General features: G+C 38.9%; 1 protein-coding gene across 1 annotated transcript in view; it reads right to left on the bottom strand.

Moving 5' to 3' along the window:
* Nucleotides 1-1,322: 1,322 nt before the first annotated feature.
* The window catches only part of PKP3 (plakophilin 3), a 77,271-nt gene continuing 59,766 nt past the window's right edge, over nt 1,323-18,827 (bottom strand). Inside the window, exons 5-14 of the mRNA XM_014067043.2 lie at nt 17,370-17,493; nt 16,305-16,509; nt 9,310-9,484; nt 8,312-8,429; nt 6,709-6,876; nt 5,841-6,026; nt 4,878-5,031; nt 4,536-4,728; nt 2,578-2,665; nt 1,323-2,397 (exon numbers count right to left, since the gene is read on the bottom strand). Of these exons, the coding sequence (XP_013922518.2) occupies nt 2,362-2,397; nt 2,578-2,665; nt 4,536-4,728; nt 4,878-5,031; nt 5,841-6,026; nt 6,709-6,876; nt 8,312-8,429; nt 9,310-9,484; nt 16,305-16,509; nt 17,370-17,493 (1,447 nt within the window). The 3' untranslated portion in view covers nt 1,323-2,361. The remainder of the gene's footprint in view (nt 2,398-2,577; nt 2,666-4,535; nt 4,729-4,877; nt 5,032-5,840; nt 6,027-6,708; nt 6,877-8,311; nt 8,430-9,309; nt 9,485-16,304; nt 16,510-17,369; nt 17,494-18,827) is intronic.

Raw genomic sequence — 18,827 nt, 5'->3', positions numbered from 1 at the left:
TCATGAAGTTTTGTGTGAATGGAGAAACATCCAGAACCTTCCAGCATGTAATAGCAATAGCACTTAGACTTATATACTGTTTCATAGTGCTTTATTGCCCTATCTAAGCAGTTTAAAGAATCAGCATATTTTTCCCAACAATCTGGGTCATTTTACCAACCTTAGATTGATGGAAGGCTGAGTCACCCTTGAGCTGGTGAGAATAAAACTGCTGGCAGTCAGCAGAATTAGGCTGCAATACTGCATTCTAACCATTGCACCACCATGGCTCCTAGTAGTGTATTTCCCTTTCTTCAACCTTGTGATTTTTGCAGAAAATAAGGAAGATATTTGCTAGCATTTGATCATATTCAGAGATGAATTAATCATAGATCTATAATGTTTGCTAATAAGCATATGATTTTTGTTTTTGGTGGTTTTCATTAAGGCTGGGCAGGGATTTTAATTTGGACATCTGATTCTCTTGTGGGGAAATCCTTAAAGCCGCATTTCTTCCTCGTGCTCATGTGCACCACCAGGAAAAGATGTTTGATTTACTGCCAACTGGTGCAACATATGTGCTGCAAATCACCTTTTTCTCTTTCAATCCAAGTTGCTGCACAGATCTAATTTTCATATCTTTCCTATTGATAAGTGCCTATTGTAATACTTACCCTAGGACTCTTATCTCCTTCAGTCAGCCTTACTATCCCTGGCATTTTGTGATTCAAATAAATAATTGGATTATAAGAGGAAAAACTTAAATTCAAGTATGCTGACATATTCATTGAGGGACAAGAACTGCCTTCCCTAAGAGCTTTGTGCCATTATTTATTTTGTAATTTCTATGGAGGAAAAGCAGGTCAGCACTTTCATTACATATGCCATACTATAGTATTGTATGAAGCCACAAAAGTAGAGAGTGACATTTCTGAAGTATTTGACACCTGGGTGATTTTTTTTTAACACCCCCTCCCTTTCCTGCACCATATCACTGAGCACCAAACAGCAAATCAGCATACCGGCAACAGCAACCTGAGTCCACATTCACCACCAACCCTCCATATAGAATCTGCATCCCTAAGTCACCAGACAATGCACCCCCTTATTGACTGCACCCTGGGCAGACTGCCCCACCAAACCATCTTCACCAGGCCACTGAAACTATCTAGTTGCTAGGATGCCCTCTTCCGTCAGTGTCACCATGCATCAGGCGAGGACTGAGTATTCAACAGAACCTTTCATTTAGCAGGATGAGGATCAATGCCATGGGACACGAAAAGTGCTAATGAATGTAGCGTAGAAATGTTCTTTAGCCCAACGAAGTGCACTGCGAATACATGTTGATCTGAAGTTTATGAGTTTATTGCTGCTAAAACAGTTCAGTGGGACAGTCTCAGGCACTTTAATTTCACCAAGGCAATGCTATTCGAATAGAGGCAAAAGTAAAATTCTGTACAAATCACAGGGAGACTGATACCCAGCTTAAGTAGTTCCTTAGAGCAAGCGCTTCCTTTCCATAATTTCTTTCCCCATTTATAGGTTTTGTAACCCACAAGACCTGAAGTAGATTATGCTGTATTTAATAGCTCCAGAAAATTATGTCTTCAGACTCATTACTGCTTTCAAATAAAAATGAGAAAATCCATCACCAAACTCCACCATAAATTTATACTCCAAAGCACTCTTTCCTCTTGTGCATTGGTTAATACAACTTTAAAAGCCTACGTTTATTCCTTGGTTCCCAATAATTAGACTTTCCTAAAATCTTACAAATAGGTTTATACATACGGTTAAAATATATATCTCAAACTCATATAAGCCAGTCCTTTTGAAATTAAATGCAAGCAAATTATTTCCAGAATATACAGAGGTAGGAAAAATATACGCAATAGCCAGCGAAAGTTTTAAGGGAGTTCCGGGGAGAGGGGGATAAAAGAAAGCAATAAACATGAAAGCAAATAGAAGCACCCTTGATACAATGACCCCGGGTAGAACTTCTCCACTATCCTTAGCAGCCTGGAATTTCTGCTGTGACATCAACATCCATACATTCTAAAAAGAATCCCAGCTCTATGGGAAGTCAGGACGTGGCTTTGGCAATGTTGATAGGAGGCTTCAGAATTTGCATGGACATCGATCTGCATTTTCAGTCATGGGATACTTTCATGGTGTAAGATGGCCAAGGCAGAGTAATCTGAGCTTTATGTAGACTTTTAAATGCAAAAAATAAAACTGTTAAGACATCGGTTCTTTAAAAAGGAGGGGATTGCAAAAAGGGGTTTCAATGACGTAGGGTCACAGTCCTTAGTGGTGCTTTATTAACAAGATTCACGGAGAACAGTTGGGGCTGGAGAGTCCATTTTCTGTAGGTCCTTTTCTTTACAGGCTAAGGAAATGTTCTTTCCGAAAGCCCTTCTGTAAAACATAAAAAAAGACTGTCACAAGCACAAATCAGGTCGGTGATGATCCATCAAATGCTAACCTATCTAAGCCCCACAGACACCAAGGGTATCACCTATGGGTTCTATGCTAGAGACCTAGGTGCTATGAGCTCACTCTGGAAGAGAGAATAGAGAGAGGGAAAAAAACACAAACCGCTTTATAGTCCCGATGGAGCTTGTTGTATTGCCACATGTTAGATAAGAGGCTGGAAGCAGCTCTGGAGGCTTTTTCATTGTCCAAGCTAGAGAAAGAAGAGAAATCTGTAATATTTTACTAGTGCTCACTGGGATTCAAATATATCCATTCCTTCTCCATGAAATACTAATGGATGTTAAGTTGAGATATTCACGTTCATCTGTGCTGGACTCTTATCCTCCCATTACCTGGATTATGTCCCTTTGATCTCCAATATTTATTCAGCAGCATCCCTATAGGAACAGATCTACACTTCTGCAAAGCCAGGGAAACTGCTCCTACTTTTAAGAGGTTTTGAGGCTGAAGGAGAGACAGAGGCAGCCAAAGCTTTCTGTGTTCCTGTAATGCAATACTGAGTAGCCTTAGTTGCACACTCAGAAATGCCAACTGTTCTTCTAGGATGGCCTGTCTACATAGGCATTTTGGTCTTCTGTAGGCAGCTGGTGCCCATTCAACAAGAGCCCTTTGGAGAGGGGCATTTTCAAAATGAGTGTTTCAGATTTTTCACCCACCAGGCTTTTAAGGTAAGGCCTGTGAGATAAATGGCATGGATCAGTTTGGATGTCATAGTAGGAAACAAAGGAGCTAACAAAGTCAGATTAGGGTAGAAAAAACTCTCAAGTGTTGGAAATAAATCAGTTAGATCAGCAGTTATCAACTGGTGGTCCACAGAAAAATTACTTGCATTTTTTATACTGCACTAAATCAGGGGTCCTCAAACTATGGCCCCTGGCCCAGATACGTGCAATGAACAGTTGTGTTGCTGCAGAGAATCTCCCCCTTCGGGGATTTTTTGTGTGGGTCTGAGAGGGGCAGAAATTCCGACTTGGGGTCTGCTTCAGCCTCCTGGTGTGGGGCTTTGGGCGAAGGCTGGAGGGAAGCGCCACTGGTGGCAAAGAGCTGGAGGGCCTTAGTCCAGTGGGACTGCACTATGGCCTAGAACTGGCTGATCATCTCAGCCCACTGAGCCTCCAGAAGCTGGTACCTGGCCTTGCATTCCTGCAGGTCTTTCCTCTGCTTGGAAAGCCTATGTTCGTAGTCTTCAGTGAGGTGCTTCTGCTAAGCCTCCTTCTCGGTCAGATCCAATTTGAACTGAGCCAGCTGTTTTGCCACCTCTTTCTCATGGTGGCTACTTAGCTCCAACAATTGCTTCCTGTTGGGGCCCTAAGGATCCTAGATGGGCAGGTGAGGAGTGCTGGGAGGGGAGGGGTGAGTAGAGGCCAGCGATGCGCCCCTCGACATGAGAGACATCAAGTTGGCCATGCCCACCCAGTCACATGACCACCTAGCCATACCCACCCAGCCGATCATTAGGAAGGTCATATTAGTGGTCCGCGGGATTTAAAATTATGAATTTAGTGGTTCCTGAGGTCAAAAAGGTTGGGGACCCCTGATTTAGATGGACTGTTTACTAAAAGTAAACTGAAAATCTTTTGAGGTCTGACAGGCTTGCTTTCTTGCCCATTTTCTTCCTTCCTCCAGCCCTTGATTTATGTATGGGAACTTGCCTTTTGCAAGGGACTGCACCTTTTGAGGATTGTGTGTATGTGCCTTTGAGTGAGTGCTGACTCCAGGTGATTGCCTGGACAAGTCTCTGCAGTTTTCTTTGCAAGATCACAGTTTTTAGGATTCCCATTGCCTGCTTCCTAGGGCTGAGAGAGAATGACTGGCCCAAGGTCATCAGGTTGACTTTCTACCTAAAGCGGGACCAGAACTCTTGATGCCTTAACTCCCATACCAAATTGGTTCTACTTCTGAACATTAAGTGAATCTAGTAAACATCCCACTCTTGTGATGCTGAAACAAGGGGCATAAGGAAGTTTTCTGCAGCAGAGTCCAGAAATTAAGTAAAATGCTGCTCTAAGGATGAAGTCTGTATGGAGTATGGATGGAAACTGCTGGCCATTCCTGCATACCTGTCCCTTTTTCTCTTGATGTAGAAGAGTTTGCGCAGGCCATCAAAGTAGACAATGTCACGTGCAGCAATGGAGCTCTCCACAACCAAGTTGTTCAGCACTGCAATGATGTTGATGACTACCTCTATTGGGGGCCACTTATCTCCGGAGCTTCCAGGAAGTTTCTCAATCAAATGACTCACCACTTTGGTTGCTGCCAATCCAAAACAAAAATGGTTAGCAAATAGTATATAGACAAAATGTACTTTGTCTAAAATCTCACTGTGGATGATATAAGTAAAGCATTTAAAGGGAACTCTTTTTGTCAAGGCCCTGCTGTGTTTTCCTACAGGAATAACTCACACATTTCATCCTTGTTGCGTGCGTTCCGGGACAGGTTGCGAATCAATCCCGTCAGAGAACGAAGCTGGTGATGGTCAGCTGTGCGGACTCTGTCCAGTACAGGGTTCAGGATCCTCTCTTGCTCCAAAGCCACCCTACTGAGGACACCTGCCCACTACAGTGGACAAAAAGAAGAATGAGTTAGCAAATGATGATTCACCTGCCGAGTCAGTACTAATGTTCTAGGCACAGTGGAGAAATAATATCCGACTGATTCTTCTACTATAAGGTGCTCTAGAAAAAATATAAAACTTTCACATGCGCGCACACACATGAAATATCTGATTGTTGCAAGAGATTACTCAGTTTATTCTTTACCTATCCTTTATTCCCAGTGCTTTCTGGACCATTAATAACTGCCTTAATCATGTTTGGCTTTAGGCAGACAATGGAAGCCTTGTCACTCCTTTCCTTCCTGCAATCAACTTTATTGGTTTTCCCCTTTTCTCACCCTCCGTAACAAGATGGGCAAGTTTTCAATGCAATCACTGTTCAAGCTCAAGCAACTGCAAAGTAGGCAGAACAAGCATTCTTCAGAGATATCTTCTCTATATGTTATTTTAAAAATCTGGAGCTTTGGGAGTATTGATAAGTATTACTGGCTGAACCATGGGGAAAACCTCAGAGCCTTTTTCCTTCAGGGCACAAGAAAAAAAAATGGGGAAAAGTTATTGGTGGCTTTGGCAACAAATGTGTTGCATTGTTTGAGCAGGCCTACTTCATTTTGCTACACTGCTCTTTGAATGTAACCATCATAAAAATAAATAAATAAGGGAACCATCAGAGAGTTCATCTTCCATATCTAACTCACGCTTCCTACAAAGCATCAAGTTCACGTCTTAACTTCCTCCTCTCCTTAATACGCACTGCTTTATTTTAAAATCTTCAGAAGATTCAGGCTGGTATTTCTGGAGTCAGCCTTACCCGCCGGTCTCCTGCTGTGATATTCTGAAGCGCTCCAGAGGCTGCCTCTGTGGTGTGCTTATTCAGTTCACATCGCTGTAGCAGTCTGTTGTACACCCCTACAATCTGAGGGTTCCAGAGCCACTCCAATCCTTTAGGATCCTTAGAAACCTCTGTGAAAGTCACCATATCAGAGTTCATGTGGAGCTAAGGAGAAGAGTAAGAGAGTATTTAATGACCATTCTTGAGGCTGTATGAACTTTTGTCCTAGATACAATCTTGTTGTCTCCTTTACAGCTTACCCAGTTCAATAAGGCTTTATTATTGCTCAATCCATTCCCAAGGAGCCTATTCTCCCACATCTTATTTCTAATCATTTTGACCCAATTACTGTTCTTTGGGGATATTATTCCTCCCATAACAACTCTATGCCTTTCTTATACTTTAGCATTAATTCCCTCCAATTGAGGCATATTACTCAGAGGAACTGACAACACTCTGGATATCGCAACTACCAAAGATAATTTCTATTCCAGAAGAATTGTTGGGGTTTAAATGTGAACAGGGATAGGACCAACTGATCTAGAATACCTCCCCATTGATGTTGGGGATTCAATGCTGTTATTTAGCTGAGGAGAAAATCTATTCTGTCCAGAGCTATATGTTAGCGAAGACTCTAGATGTGGGACTGAGACCTGTTCTTGACTATAGGGGCTGGGATTGAATCCTGATGTGCTCAGAGTTTAGTCTTCTTAGTCAAGCTTTGGATTCCTCTCGTGCAGGGGCTTGCTTCTTTCCTTTCTTTCTCAGTTACTTTTCATCCCATGAAATAAGGGCTGCCCAGAACAAGCTCAGTTCTCTCCCATAATGGCATTTTTCACAGTCTCACCTCTCGGGCCTTCCTGCTTTGTGGGCTGAAGCAGCCTACTAGTTCACTTGTCATATTAGCTCCATCGCTCCTCTTATACCCTTCTAGCCGCTGGAGCGAGGAAGGAGGAATTTCATCATAAAGTCGGTAGGAGAGGTTGCGCAGGACACAGACTGCATTCTCAACACTCTGTGAGGACAAAATCCATTTTTTTTAGAAAAACAACATCTACCCCAAAACAAACCTTTTTATAGTATATTATTTATTGCAATTTTTCTATTTTCTTAATTTTTAATAGTAACTGGCATAGATTAAATTGGGTTAAATTGATGTTCAGGTGCTAATAGTGTATTTTATATATTTGATTCTTGCTAGAAGATCCCTTAGGCAATAATATAGAGCGCTCCAAACAGAGTATTTTACAATATTTTTGTATCAAACATACATATTTGTTTAATGATGCATCATTTGCCTTTCAAATGTTTGCTTGAGGCATCTTATAACAAGAATCTTCATCAGCTTTTGACAGATTCAGGTTGTTTTGGTGCCAGAAGCCATCCATATTGTATTTTTGCCAAGAATCTGTTAGGCTGAAGAATACGTTCCTGGATATATCTCTATTCCAAGTGACAATCAAGCATTGAACTTTACTTGAAGAACCAGATCATTAGACTATTAGACAATTCCTAATATGATATACTTTAAATTATTACTCTGATATCCTCTTTGCACATGGAGCATCAGATGTATTTCACTGGCTGTATTCATACAACATACTCAACTACAAACGTAGCAGCTACAGTTTCAGGCCAAGCTAAACTTGATTAACTTTAATTCTGGTTAGCTCTGAGTGTCTTAGAGTATTGTGTGAACAAAGGCTAGCTTTATCCTTCAATGTACTTTGCAAACCAATAACATAATCAGGAACAAAGTTAAGTGTGTTTTACAAACACAGCCACTGGCTCTCTTATTTCACCATTTTATTGTCACAATCGTTTTGTAAAGTAGGGCAGTTGGAAAATTATTGACAGGCTAAGATTACCTAATGCATTTCGTGGCTGAAGACGAATTCCAACCCACATTTCCTCAGCCTTGATCTGATATTCTAACTACTGTACTTGCAGTAATATAAAGTACTTCATTTTTTAAGATTATATCTAAAAAGAAAGTGTAAATGGAAGTGTTATTTTTTTAAGAGATGCATCTGGCAGGTGCCCACGCTAACCAAAATCTTCATCTTAATGCTAAATTTATGAAAGTTGGTGTTCTTGTGCATTATGTATAACACTTACTGTCACACCTTTGGTTTCTTTTCAATGCTTGCCTTAAAAATGTATGTCTAGAAAGTATCAATCTTCTACAATTTCTCTTTACTAAACTAGTAGCCTATAAATAGTAAATGTTTCATTCAGCAATTTATTTAGGTAAATAATGAAATGACAGGTTAAACCTAAGTAAAATATGTTGGATGGACTGTGAAGGACAACCCAGTTAAATATTTACAGTAATGGAGAACTATATGTGAAAGAATAACCACAGGAAATTGTCAGCAAATTCTGTCTTGGAAAAAGTGCATTTCCCCACTTGACTCAAGCCGGATTTAGAATAAAACGAAAGATCTCACCTTATCCTCCGATTTTCCCACTTCCAATGAACTATTTATGTAACTGACCATGGAATCTACCAATCCATGGCATTCACGCATTTTTTGCCGAGTCTGCTGGCTAGCAGAGCTAAGATTCCTACAGGAGAAACCAGAAGGGGTATCATTACTAGAATATTCCTTCAATGCGCCCTCTTCAAACTCAAGTCTTTATCCTCTTATTCTTAGAAAAGAAATACAATATCTCAGGGATCATTTTTCAGAAAAACTGTACCCCCTCCACCAAGCAGTAAAATACGAATCTAGAGTATTATCTGAACTAGGAATCAGCAACTTGTTGCAGAATTCTTATTTTCATTGACTCTACCAAGCACGACCAATTATAGACATTCAAACCAGCAAAAATTAGGTCATATAATTCAGCCACAATCTTGACAAAGTCAAGTGGCAGCAAATTTTGATTTATATTTGGGGGTGGGTGGGTATTTTCATAGTAAGAATTGCACTTGTAGTATCTTGCAATCCAACATAATGTTCCAGCAGCCATATATAGATACTTATCATAAATGAATTACTCTCACTTCAAGTACTGATTCAATTTGATCCTCTTCTGTTAGAAACATAATGTGCTGGTTGTGTTGGCATCGTCCTTATTCTAATCTTTGCTATGTTTCAGATTGATGACACTGACTAAAATAGCATAAATGAGGAATGCTATGGATGAACAACTCTCCCATATATATTTAGTGGAAGCATACCATATAGATAAGACAAATATTCTCTTCTATCCATACAATATAGAGTGCACACAATTGCCTGATAAACCTATGAAAATAATGGTGTTCACTACTTCTACTTTAGTTGTGAACTAGATTTGCTGAGTGAGATCCAGTAATGCTTGCATTTCTCTTTTTATCCCTACCAATCTTACAAAAAGGTTATAACAACAATGCCTACTATTATTGATCGGGATTTTCCTACTTCTTTCAGATCCTATAATTCTCGTATAGTTAAAGTACCTGAGGAAGCCAGTGGCATTGTAGAAAATTTCTGATTCAGAGGCATTTTGCTGGCTAATAGCCACATTCCTTGAGGAGGAGAGAGGGGTCAAGATCAGGTTTGTGAGCTGCTCCAAAGTGTCTCGGGCAAGGCGGTCCTTGAGGTTATCACTTGAAGACAGATTCCAGAAAATGCCTGCAAAGCAATCAATCAGGAGACAGAGGAATGAGACAATATCTTTGCAGAAGGCATTATTCAGCAAGATGGGAATGGCTCCCTTATACATACCAGACCTTTGGGATTTAAGTAATCAGCTTTTTATGAGAATATTTATTGCTTATGATATCAAAAGGAGAAAAAAGCTAAAACTAAAACAAATCAGAAAATATAGAGGGGAAAAAAAGAAAAAGGAAGTTGGATTGCATCCATAGTAACATACACATATATAAAACCGGTAACTTTAAAAACAGCAGTTTAAACTTTGACCACACGGAAATGTTCATCCAAATTTTTTCTGTGTTGATACAAAACAAAGTCACAAGTAGAGAATGAACATATTTCACCAACCTGAGATTTAAAATCACATATAACAAATTTTCTCCATGGAAATAAACAAGGTTTTTAAGCACAATACATCCAGAATTAGGTAAAAGTTGTAGTATATTATCCCTGTGTTGTTTTCAAGTTATAATTATCATCATCACCATTAACTTTGAGTGCAGAATGCTTCACAATTCTTAGATCTTTAATCTTTACAACAACTAGGTTTAGGTCACATTTTCACTTTTACAAGTAGGTAGTTAAAACTAATCTCAGAGGAAGATTTTTAACTACAAAGCCAAATTGCAGAGGGCAGACACCAGTCTAATGATGTCCTGACATGTCTTGAAGTTATTTTTGAATTATCCCAAATTCAGCCAGTGTCTTGAAACTTACATAGAAAGAATTTACCAGTTGGGAAGGTGTTAACCTGTCCCATTTGCTTTCCCAAGTCCCCTGGCACAGAATGACTTTCCCAAGGCCAGCTAGCCTATGGCTGAGCAAAGCCATTTAGCCCTATTACTAACCTCAAAGCAATGTTTTCTTTGCTGGATCCACAGCAACTCTAGATAATGCAAGGCCTCTTATTTACTGAATCCTGGAGTGCAACCAAGGTCACTCATTCATTTGATTTTGGTATTAAATGTACATGCAAGCTATTTCATGTCTCCTCAAACCCTTTTTTAAACTACTGTTCCAGTGAGCCAGCAAGTTCCCTTAATTAAAGTACAGTTGAAATAAACGGGAAACTCAATGTTAAAAAAGCAGTTTATCAATCAACCTGGTACAATTTTTTTCTTGGAAACTGCACTAAGCAATCAACTGTTTTCTTTTTTAAATGGATAAATAAAACAACACAGATCCAAGACTATTCTGCCCATTTTCAAATAAATTCTAATCAGATTCAGAACTGTGCCAATACTTCTGCCATTCCATAGTTAAATGGCAATTTTTTTTTAAACAGATTCTGAAAAAATCTCAAAAATTACTCTGCGGTTATAGCCTATCCCTTCCTTGCAATGAATGGGGCATCTAAAGGTTTCATCTCAGGTTGGGCTAGGCTAAATATCTAGATTATTTCTGACAACAATCTGGTTTCACATAGGATGCAACAGATAAGTGCCAATTGTGAGGAAAGAACCAACTGGGCCAACATGTATACTGCGGATCTATTCTGTAGAAAATCCCATGGTTGCAAAAATTCTGATTGTTTTAGTAAAGCCTGGGGAAATTAACAGAGTCCTGGACTGTTATCTGTTAGCTATCTACATCAGTTTGGGTAATGAGTAGAGACAAAACAGCAGAAACAGAGCAGCTTCCTGAGAAAATTATTTTTGGACAGCAAAAATATGAAACAGATAGGTTGTGTTTAGATGATAGCTGTGTATAAACTTGCACAAATCAAGCGCTGAGATGCTTTCAACATTATTAGAATATTTCACTGCAAAGAACACAATGGCTGAATCATAGCAACTTGTTGGTGCAAGACAGCCTTGTAGGCCCAGCCAACCACCAATGCCTTCCAGCAACCTATCTCCTTTTTTCCCTATATCTCCTCACAGCTGTGATCTTCACAAGATTAGAGGACCTAATTTTGTTTAGTTTTCATATATGTCAGGTTACTTTTCTCTTTTCTTTTCAGTAAGGATGGAAAACACTGTTCTCCCAGATACTGTTGAACATCAACCCCACCAACATAACTGAGGATAAATGATAATGGGAATCTCAATCTGATCTCTACAAAGCTATAAGCTAACCTCTGCCTCTTCCCTCTTGTTGTAAAGGGGTGTGAGCTATATAGTCACAAAAGGATTCTCCAGCTATGTTTAACTTTTGGTAGGCCTCAAACAGGCTTTCAATAAGGCCAATAGCATCAACTCCCCCCTCCCCCAATAACTACAAATATTGGTTGCCTAGCAATGTAAAAATTGCAAGAATCAGTTTCTGCTTCTTCGCCTTTCTAGTTTATTATCTGCTGCCACCAGGAAATGTCACTCATTCATTCTGTTTTGTGTTCATGAGCAGTCTTAACTGTTAAAGCATCCCAGTGCATCAGCCACTGTCACAACTGCTTGAGAAGCTGTAGATGTTGAAATGTCAGGCCTCTATCCCAGCAGGCTTTGGACTTGTTTACCTACTCACACAAGTGCCCCATACTGACTAAACTTAGTATGGCTACTAATTTCATGCCTCTACTCAGCTTTTGCTAAACTTCTGTAGCTGGTTTTGCTGGAAGGCATAAGCATTATCACTCTTGGGAAATTTAGGATGAACAGATATTTAGCATGCCTTTTGCAAAGGGGAACATTAATTCCCTACACTTGTTAATAAAAATGCAAAGAGTTTTAACCCAGCTTGGTAACCACTAACAAAAAGAGAATATGACAATTTAATAGCAATTTGAGCCAGGGACACTTCCATTCAGAATTGCAGGCAATCAAAGGTCAGAATTGCTGAATTCACATTATGGTTTACCAGTGAATGTAAATGAGCACAAGTTAATAAACAAGAATTTAGGTATCCCTTTTAGCAGCCAACATACATTTGCTTATGAAATGAAGAGATTTGTTGCAACTCTGCATGTTTGGGTAGCTAAAGAGCAGTTAAGCCATACATGGAGGGAAAATACTGCACTTCTGGAAAATCAGGTTATGTATATACAGAATTCTTGAGTGAGAGAAAATAAAGTAAGGCTTCAAAAAGTCGGAATTCCCTTAACAGAGAAGCAACATAAAGCAAGATGAGGTGGTATTTCCTCTTATGAAACTAAGATAGTGATGCAGATTTAGCTGGAATTTATTTTGCTTGCATATTGGTGGACAGGCAGATGGTTTATGAGGGAATTAATGGATGAAAATTAAAGGAGGATCCCAGGATTGTCTAGTTTAGAAAGTGGATCTTATACAAGACTGTAATTAATCCCAGGCTACTAAGAAAAATAATGCAATTACGACTGAAATATCTATTTTAGAACTTTGGACTTGCTGATTGCATATGAAGGGCTTTAGTACAGAAGAGAGTTGAGAAAACATTCCCATAATAAACTTAGGGTTTTGCCATGTAGTTGGCAAAAGATGGGAGATCACTCTCTCTGGACAAACTCATCATCACTTGAAGGTAGAAGACACTTGTCTGTTTTTTAAACTTCCAATCTTTTTTACTGCAGTTACAAGTACAATTATAGATTTGGACTTTACTCCTCATAACTCTCTTCTTTCTATAATCTATCCTGTCAAATCACCCAAACCATAAATCCATGATAATTCAATAAATCCATGAGAACGGTTTTCCAGTCAGCAGTAAATGTAGATACCGTGTTGCCTTTCCTCTGATCAAAGAAGTAAATGTATCCACCTCAGCAAGTTCCATCATCTTCACCAGCCGTTCCTCCATTGTAGGTAATGCTGAATCTTTCCAACTTTGTGAACTTTGAAACAGTTTGAGTATTTTGCATCTAAAAATTTCTAGCTTTTTTACATGCCCACCAAATATGATAATATGTGCCTTCATCTTGTTCACATTTCCAACAGGTGAACAGTCCAGCTAGTTTCTCTGGTGACATACACTAACAGCACATCATTTTATAAGGGATCTTATCTTCTCTAACTTTCACCCCCTTCCAACATAACAGCACCCTGTTAAGGTCATCTGGTCCCCTAGACCAGTGGCCTCCAACCTTGGCAACTTTAAGACCTGTGGACTTCAACTCCCAGAGTTCCTCAGCCAGCAAAGCTGACATCAGGGGATTACTCGCTCCAACTTCAATTGAATTCCATTAACATTCCACAAGAGTCCGACATGCTAGAAATATTCATGAAAGCTCAATGCACCCACCATAGCTTTGGGCCTACTTTTCTCATTGGTTTTGGTATTAAACAACCAGAGATTATTGGACAGGAAGAGCAACATTTTATAACACAAGGCAAATATAATCTCTTCCCTCTGGCAGATCTCTTTATTCCTATTTCCAGTTCTTCCTAAGGAAGAATATTTCCCAGCATCTGCAACATATAGCCACACTGTGCCCCTTGCTCCCCCAGCCTGCTTTTCTTTATCTCTTTACCTGATGTTAAGCAGAACAAACACTTAATTTATAGAAAATTTCACATCTCTTTCCAGAGCCCCTCCTAATACCCTTTTCTTTACCAGGATTTATTGAGGTACATTGAAGTTGAGCTTGTTAATGGACTGACATTCCAATCTCTACCCAAGAGGATGTTCAAGGAAAGAGAAAGTATCCAGGAGTTGTTAGTATTTCACAGATTCCTTTCATTCATTTACCCATCCTCAATGTAGTTTTACTGTTTGTGAATTAAGAAATAAACAAGTATTTTAGGAACATTAAAAGAACATCATTAATTATGAAGGGAATTTAGAACAGAAGGGAGGCAAATGCTCTGAACAAGAATGCATCTTATTGCACCAAACAAAATGCACAAATAACCTAAATATGTCCCTGATTTCATATATAAAGTAAACTTAGCATTTCTAGTTTAGTGTGATGTGCAAACTCAACCTGACATTGTGTATCACTCAGTAAATTATAGCTTACTCAGCAAATTCTTGGTTAAACATTTTGGTTTTGCATTGACTGTTACAAATCCTTTGGGATCCTTAGTGATTGTCTATAAATGTGATTACTATTTGTGTAAATGCAATTTAGCTGTACATCAGAGGCTTCTTTCCAGATGAAAGTAGAAGCCAAGGTTATTTTCTTCAGAAAAAGGCAAATACAATTAATATCTTTCCTGCACTTAATCTTTGTATTAAAGCAGACAGCAGTTTCACTTCTGGCATAAAACCTGCTGTACATTATTTCTTGCCAAACCTTCTCTCTTGATACATTCAGGTTTTCAAATCCTATCACATTTCAATTTAATCATATTGCCATTCTATATCATCAATTTAATCATATTGCCACCCTATTATAATATTTCTATATTACCACAAGACATTTTTTTAGATATAGCAATCTCTGAAACTTGCTTGTAAATTATAGGAGTTATGAAACGGCAAAATAATGAGGTGTGAGACTCCATTCTTGAGATTTCTTTTATACCTTAAAATTTGTGACTAAATTACTTACTCTAGTTATTTGTTTCCATTCTGGTTTAAGATTCTTCCTGGCTTAAATAATAATAATTAGGAGATAAGATGGCCATAGTTTCTTTCCTGACCCCTACCAATCTGTTTTCTCTTTATTCTTTTTTTTAACTCCTTCCATACCCCAGACATACCACATGTTCAATTATTAATTGTTTATACAGCATGTAATTTCATGGACTCACATTTAATGTGAATATGCAACAGACATCTCTCCAAAGTAACAAACAAGTCTATTACATCTAAAGTAGCCTGATGAAGCATTAAATTTACCTTCACTTTGCAACATCTGTAATTCACTTTTGCATGATTATGACATTAAACTAATTATGTTATGTATGCCATTTATGTAATTATGCAATAATAAATACATAAAATCATTAAAAATAGCATAACTGGCCATGATGACATACCTTCATATTTAATAGGCATTTTGTAATAACAGATGTCACCTCCACATAAAGCTTCATTAAAACTTGGTTTCACTTTATAATGGAATCTTAGGTCTAGCAACACTAGTGGGAGGAAGATTTCATCTGTCTCATGATTCTTCCTCTGTTTAGCTATTCTTCTAAAGTTATGCTTTTGTTTATATTTTATTATAATTTACCTGGCAGCTATTTGGTTGAACAGTAGAAAAAATATTAGCATTGTTTTATAAAGGCTGAATCATTTTCAGCCAGTTGATGCAGTGATATTTTTTAATTAAAAAATAAATAAATTTAATTTTAAAAGCCAGAATTGTTTCTATTTCCCATTAAGAACAATTTCTCTAAGATAAAAATTGCTTCCTTCTATTGTAACATTTGGCTATTAATCACAGAGAACAGTCTCATTATACTAAGATTTCTCCTCTTCTGACTCTTAAGATGCAGTGAAAATTAAATGTAATAATAGGGCAAGACATATTTTTTTCCAGTGGAAGGATATAACAATAGCAATAACACTTAGACTTATATACCACTTCATAGTACTTTACAGCCCTCTCTAAGCAGTTTACAGAGTCGGGATATTGCCCCCAACAATCTGGGTCCTCATTTTATCGACCTCAGAAGAATGGAAAGCTGAGTTGACCTTGAGCCAGTCAGTATTGAACTCCTGGCAGTGAGCAGAGTTAGCCTGCAATAATGCATTTTAAGCACTGCGCCACCATGGCCCCTGTATTTGGCAGCTTTTCTATTTCTTTTCTGTGAAGTTGGAATGCATTTAGGTACTTTGGGTCGACAGGTGGGGAAGAAAGACTATTTTGAGATTAGTTTGAAAAAAATTATGACTTATCCAATTTCTTTTTAATTTTCCTATTTCTTGGTGGGATACAGATCCATGCTCCTGATCCTCCACCCACCCATTGTCTACAGCAATGTTCGCTCACCAGTAACATTCTTGCGTAATTCATCATCCTGCTCCCGGAAAGTGCGCATCAGCTCATAGATTCCATTTTCTTCCACCAGCCCCAGTTTGTTCTCAGCATTGTCATAAATAAGATTGCGCATGGCACCAGTGGCATGGCGCTGCACTTCTTGGTTGGAACTGTTGAAGAGCTTCACCAGCTTGGATATGGCTTGGAGACTGCGAGCCTATGGAAATAGGGAGAGGGACACACATCTTAAGAGAAAAGAGGGGAGATGCGGACCCATCTCTGTTCTGACCTAGGCCTCCCAAGATCATGGAACAGACTCCTCGTGCCGATAAACCTCTTTTATTTAGGTTAAAGGGAATTCCTCTCCAGCAAAGTCCCAGCAAACAGTCTTTCATTAGATTTCACAACCACAGACCTTTATCAGGCTTGGGTAGTTGCCAGACCCAATATCTTCCAAACACTACGCTGAAGCAGCAATTACTTGGCAAGAAATCAGAAACAGATCTGCACCCTAATGAACTTTACTAATTTTTTCCTGCAAACTCCCCTCCCCTTTCGCTCCTCTTTATTCCCTATGGGAGGGGCTATTCACCATCCAACTGTGCCTTTACTCCTGAATCAGCCCTTGTTCCTTAGCTGTTCTCTTCTCCTGGCAGCTCTGTGCATGCACACATCGAGAACAGGCTCCACTGATATCCAACTCCAAAGGCTGTCGGATGGCCCTGGCCCCATCTCTGCCTCCAATGCAGACCACTCATCAGAGCTTTCCCCAGACTGCAGGACTGGCCTATATTCCTCCCCAACTTCCTCACTGTCTGAGTCTGCCACCAGCTCCGCTGACTGCTGGTGGGTCACAACACTCTCATCCTGTCTCATCTCCACCCATGTGCATCTCTCATCCTTTATCCAAGCTGCCTTTATTTCAGTCAAATAACATGCAGGAACTCCTCTCACCAGACCTGTTTTAACAAAGCATGACACAACCTCTTAAAGGAGAGTCATCATTGAGTAAACCACCAAACTGTATTGGGATCTTAGGCATCCTTTCAGCTATCAATCGATCCATCATAGCCTCACCTGTTTCTTGGCATCGTTGTCACTGTAGCATTTATGCTGGATATAAGCAGCCCCAAGCACCTGGAGGTTGGGGTCATTGGCCATCAGGTATTTCACCGCAGAGGGAAGATCAATGTCATCAAATCTGAAACCAAAGTTAAACCAAAAAGCACATGATGCAATTTCAAATCTCCTCTTTTACAGAGATTTCTAATAATATTCATCTGACTATTGTGCTTACCACCTTCCCCCCAATTCACCTGTACAGGTAGTGCTCGACTTAAAGCAGTTCACTTAATGACCATTCAAAGTTACAACAGCACTGAAAAAAGTGACTTATGACTGTTTTTCACACTTACGACCGTTGCAGCATCCAGTGGTCATGTGATTTACATTTGGATGCTTGACAACTGACTCACATTTACGACGGTTGCAGTGTCTTAGGGTCATGTGATCTTCTTTTGTGACCTTCTGACAAGCAAAGTCAATGGAAAAGCCAGATTCACTTAACGACGTTACTAATTTAACAATTGCAGCAATTCACTTAACAAATATAGCAAGAAAAGTAGTAAAATGGGGCAAGTCTCACTTAACAAATTTCTTGCTTACCAACATAAATTTTGAGTTCAATTGTGGGCATAAATCTAGGATTATCTGTAATTCAGTCCAGAATTATAGTCATAAATTGTTGCAGTTATTAAGTAGGTCACCACTTGACTATTCGATTGTTTTTGCAAAGGTCACTAAGTGAACATACCATGGTCATTAAATCAATCTATTTTATCCAATGAGCTTTTTTTTGTCAGAAATTAGAAGTACATGCTAGAAACCAGCAAAAAATGTGATTTTGTACTATGAGACACTGTAAATGGCCATAAATGTGTGCTGGTTGTCCAAAATGCAATCACATGACTACACAGGATTGCAGCTGTTGGAACTTCAAAATTGGGTTGTAAGTACCTTTTGGAGGTGTGTAGGGAGTGTCTGTTGTAACCCTGAATGGTCATTAAGTGACCAGTTGTAAGTTGAGGACTACCTATATCTACTTAAGAAAACTAAATGTATACATATATACATAATTGCCCTGCTAGCTGATCTGAAGCATACAAGAAATTTGAATTTCTTGCCAAAACATAAAAGATCTTGCTTTAAAAAAAGGATGGGGAAGAGGAGGTAAGAGAACAATAAGGAAAAAGCTTGGTAAAATAGGGTTATAGGGCTGGGATAATCAGACCATACTGCACATCAAGTTTCTAAATTATTACTTTGCTTTTGCTATTCAATATTCCCTTACATAAGCCTTTTCCTTTACATAAGTGCTAGAAACTTTCTTTATTTTTACAAATACAAATGTAAGTTCTCAAAATGTAAAACTATGGAGAAAAAAACCCAGATTTTATGTTGTGGTAAAAAAATTAAGATTCTGTGCCATCAGCTGCTTGCCCAATGCAGTGCAAAGATGTCAGAGATAGAGAGAGG

This window comes from Thamnophis sirtalis, unplaced genomic scaffold (genome assembly GCF_051295495.1).
Source record: "Thamnophis sirtalis isolate CommonGarterSnake01/CBP01778 unplaced genomic scaffold, rThaSir2_p1.2 scaffold_1, whole genome shotgun sequence".
Classification (NCBI taxonomy): Eukaryota; Metazoa; Chordata; class Lepidosauria; order Squamata; family Natricidae; genus Thamnophis; species Thamnophis sirtalis.
The sequence above is the reverse complement of the archived record's forward strand: the minus strand, read 5'-3'. Positions and strand labels throughout refer to the sequence as shown.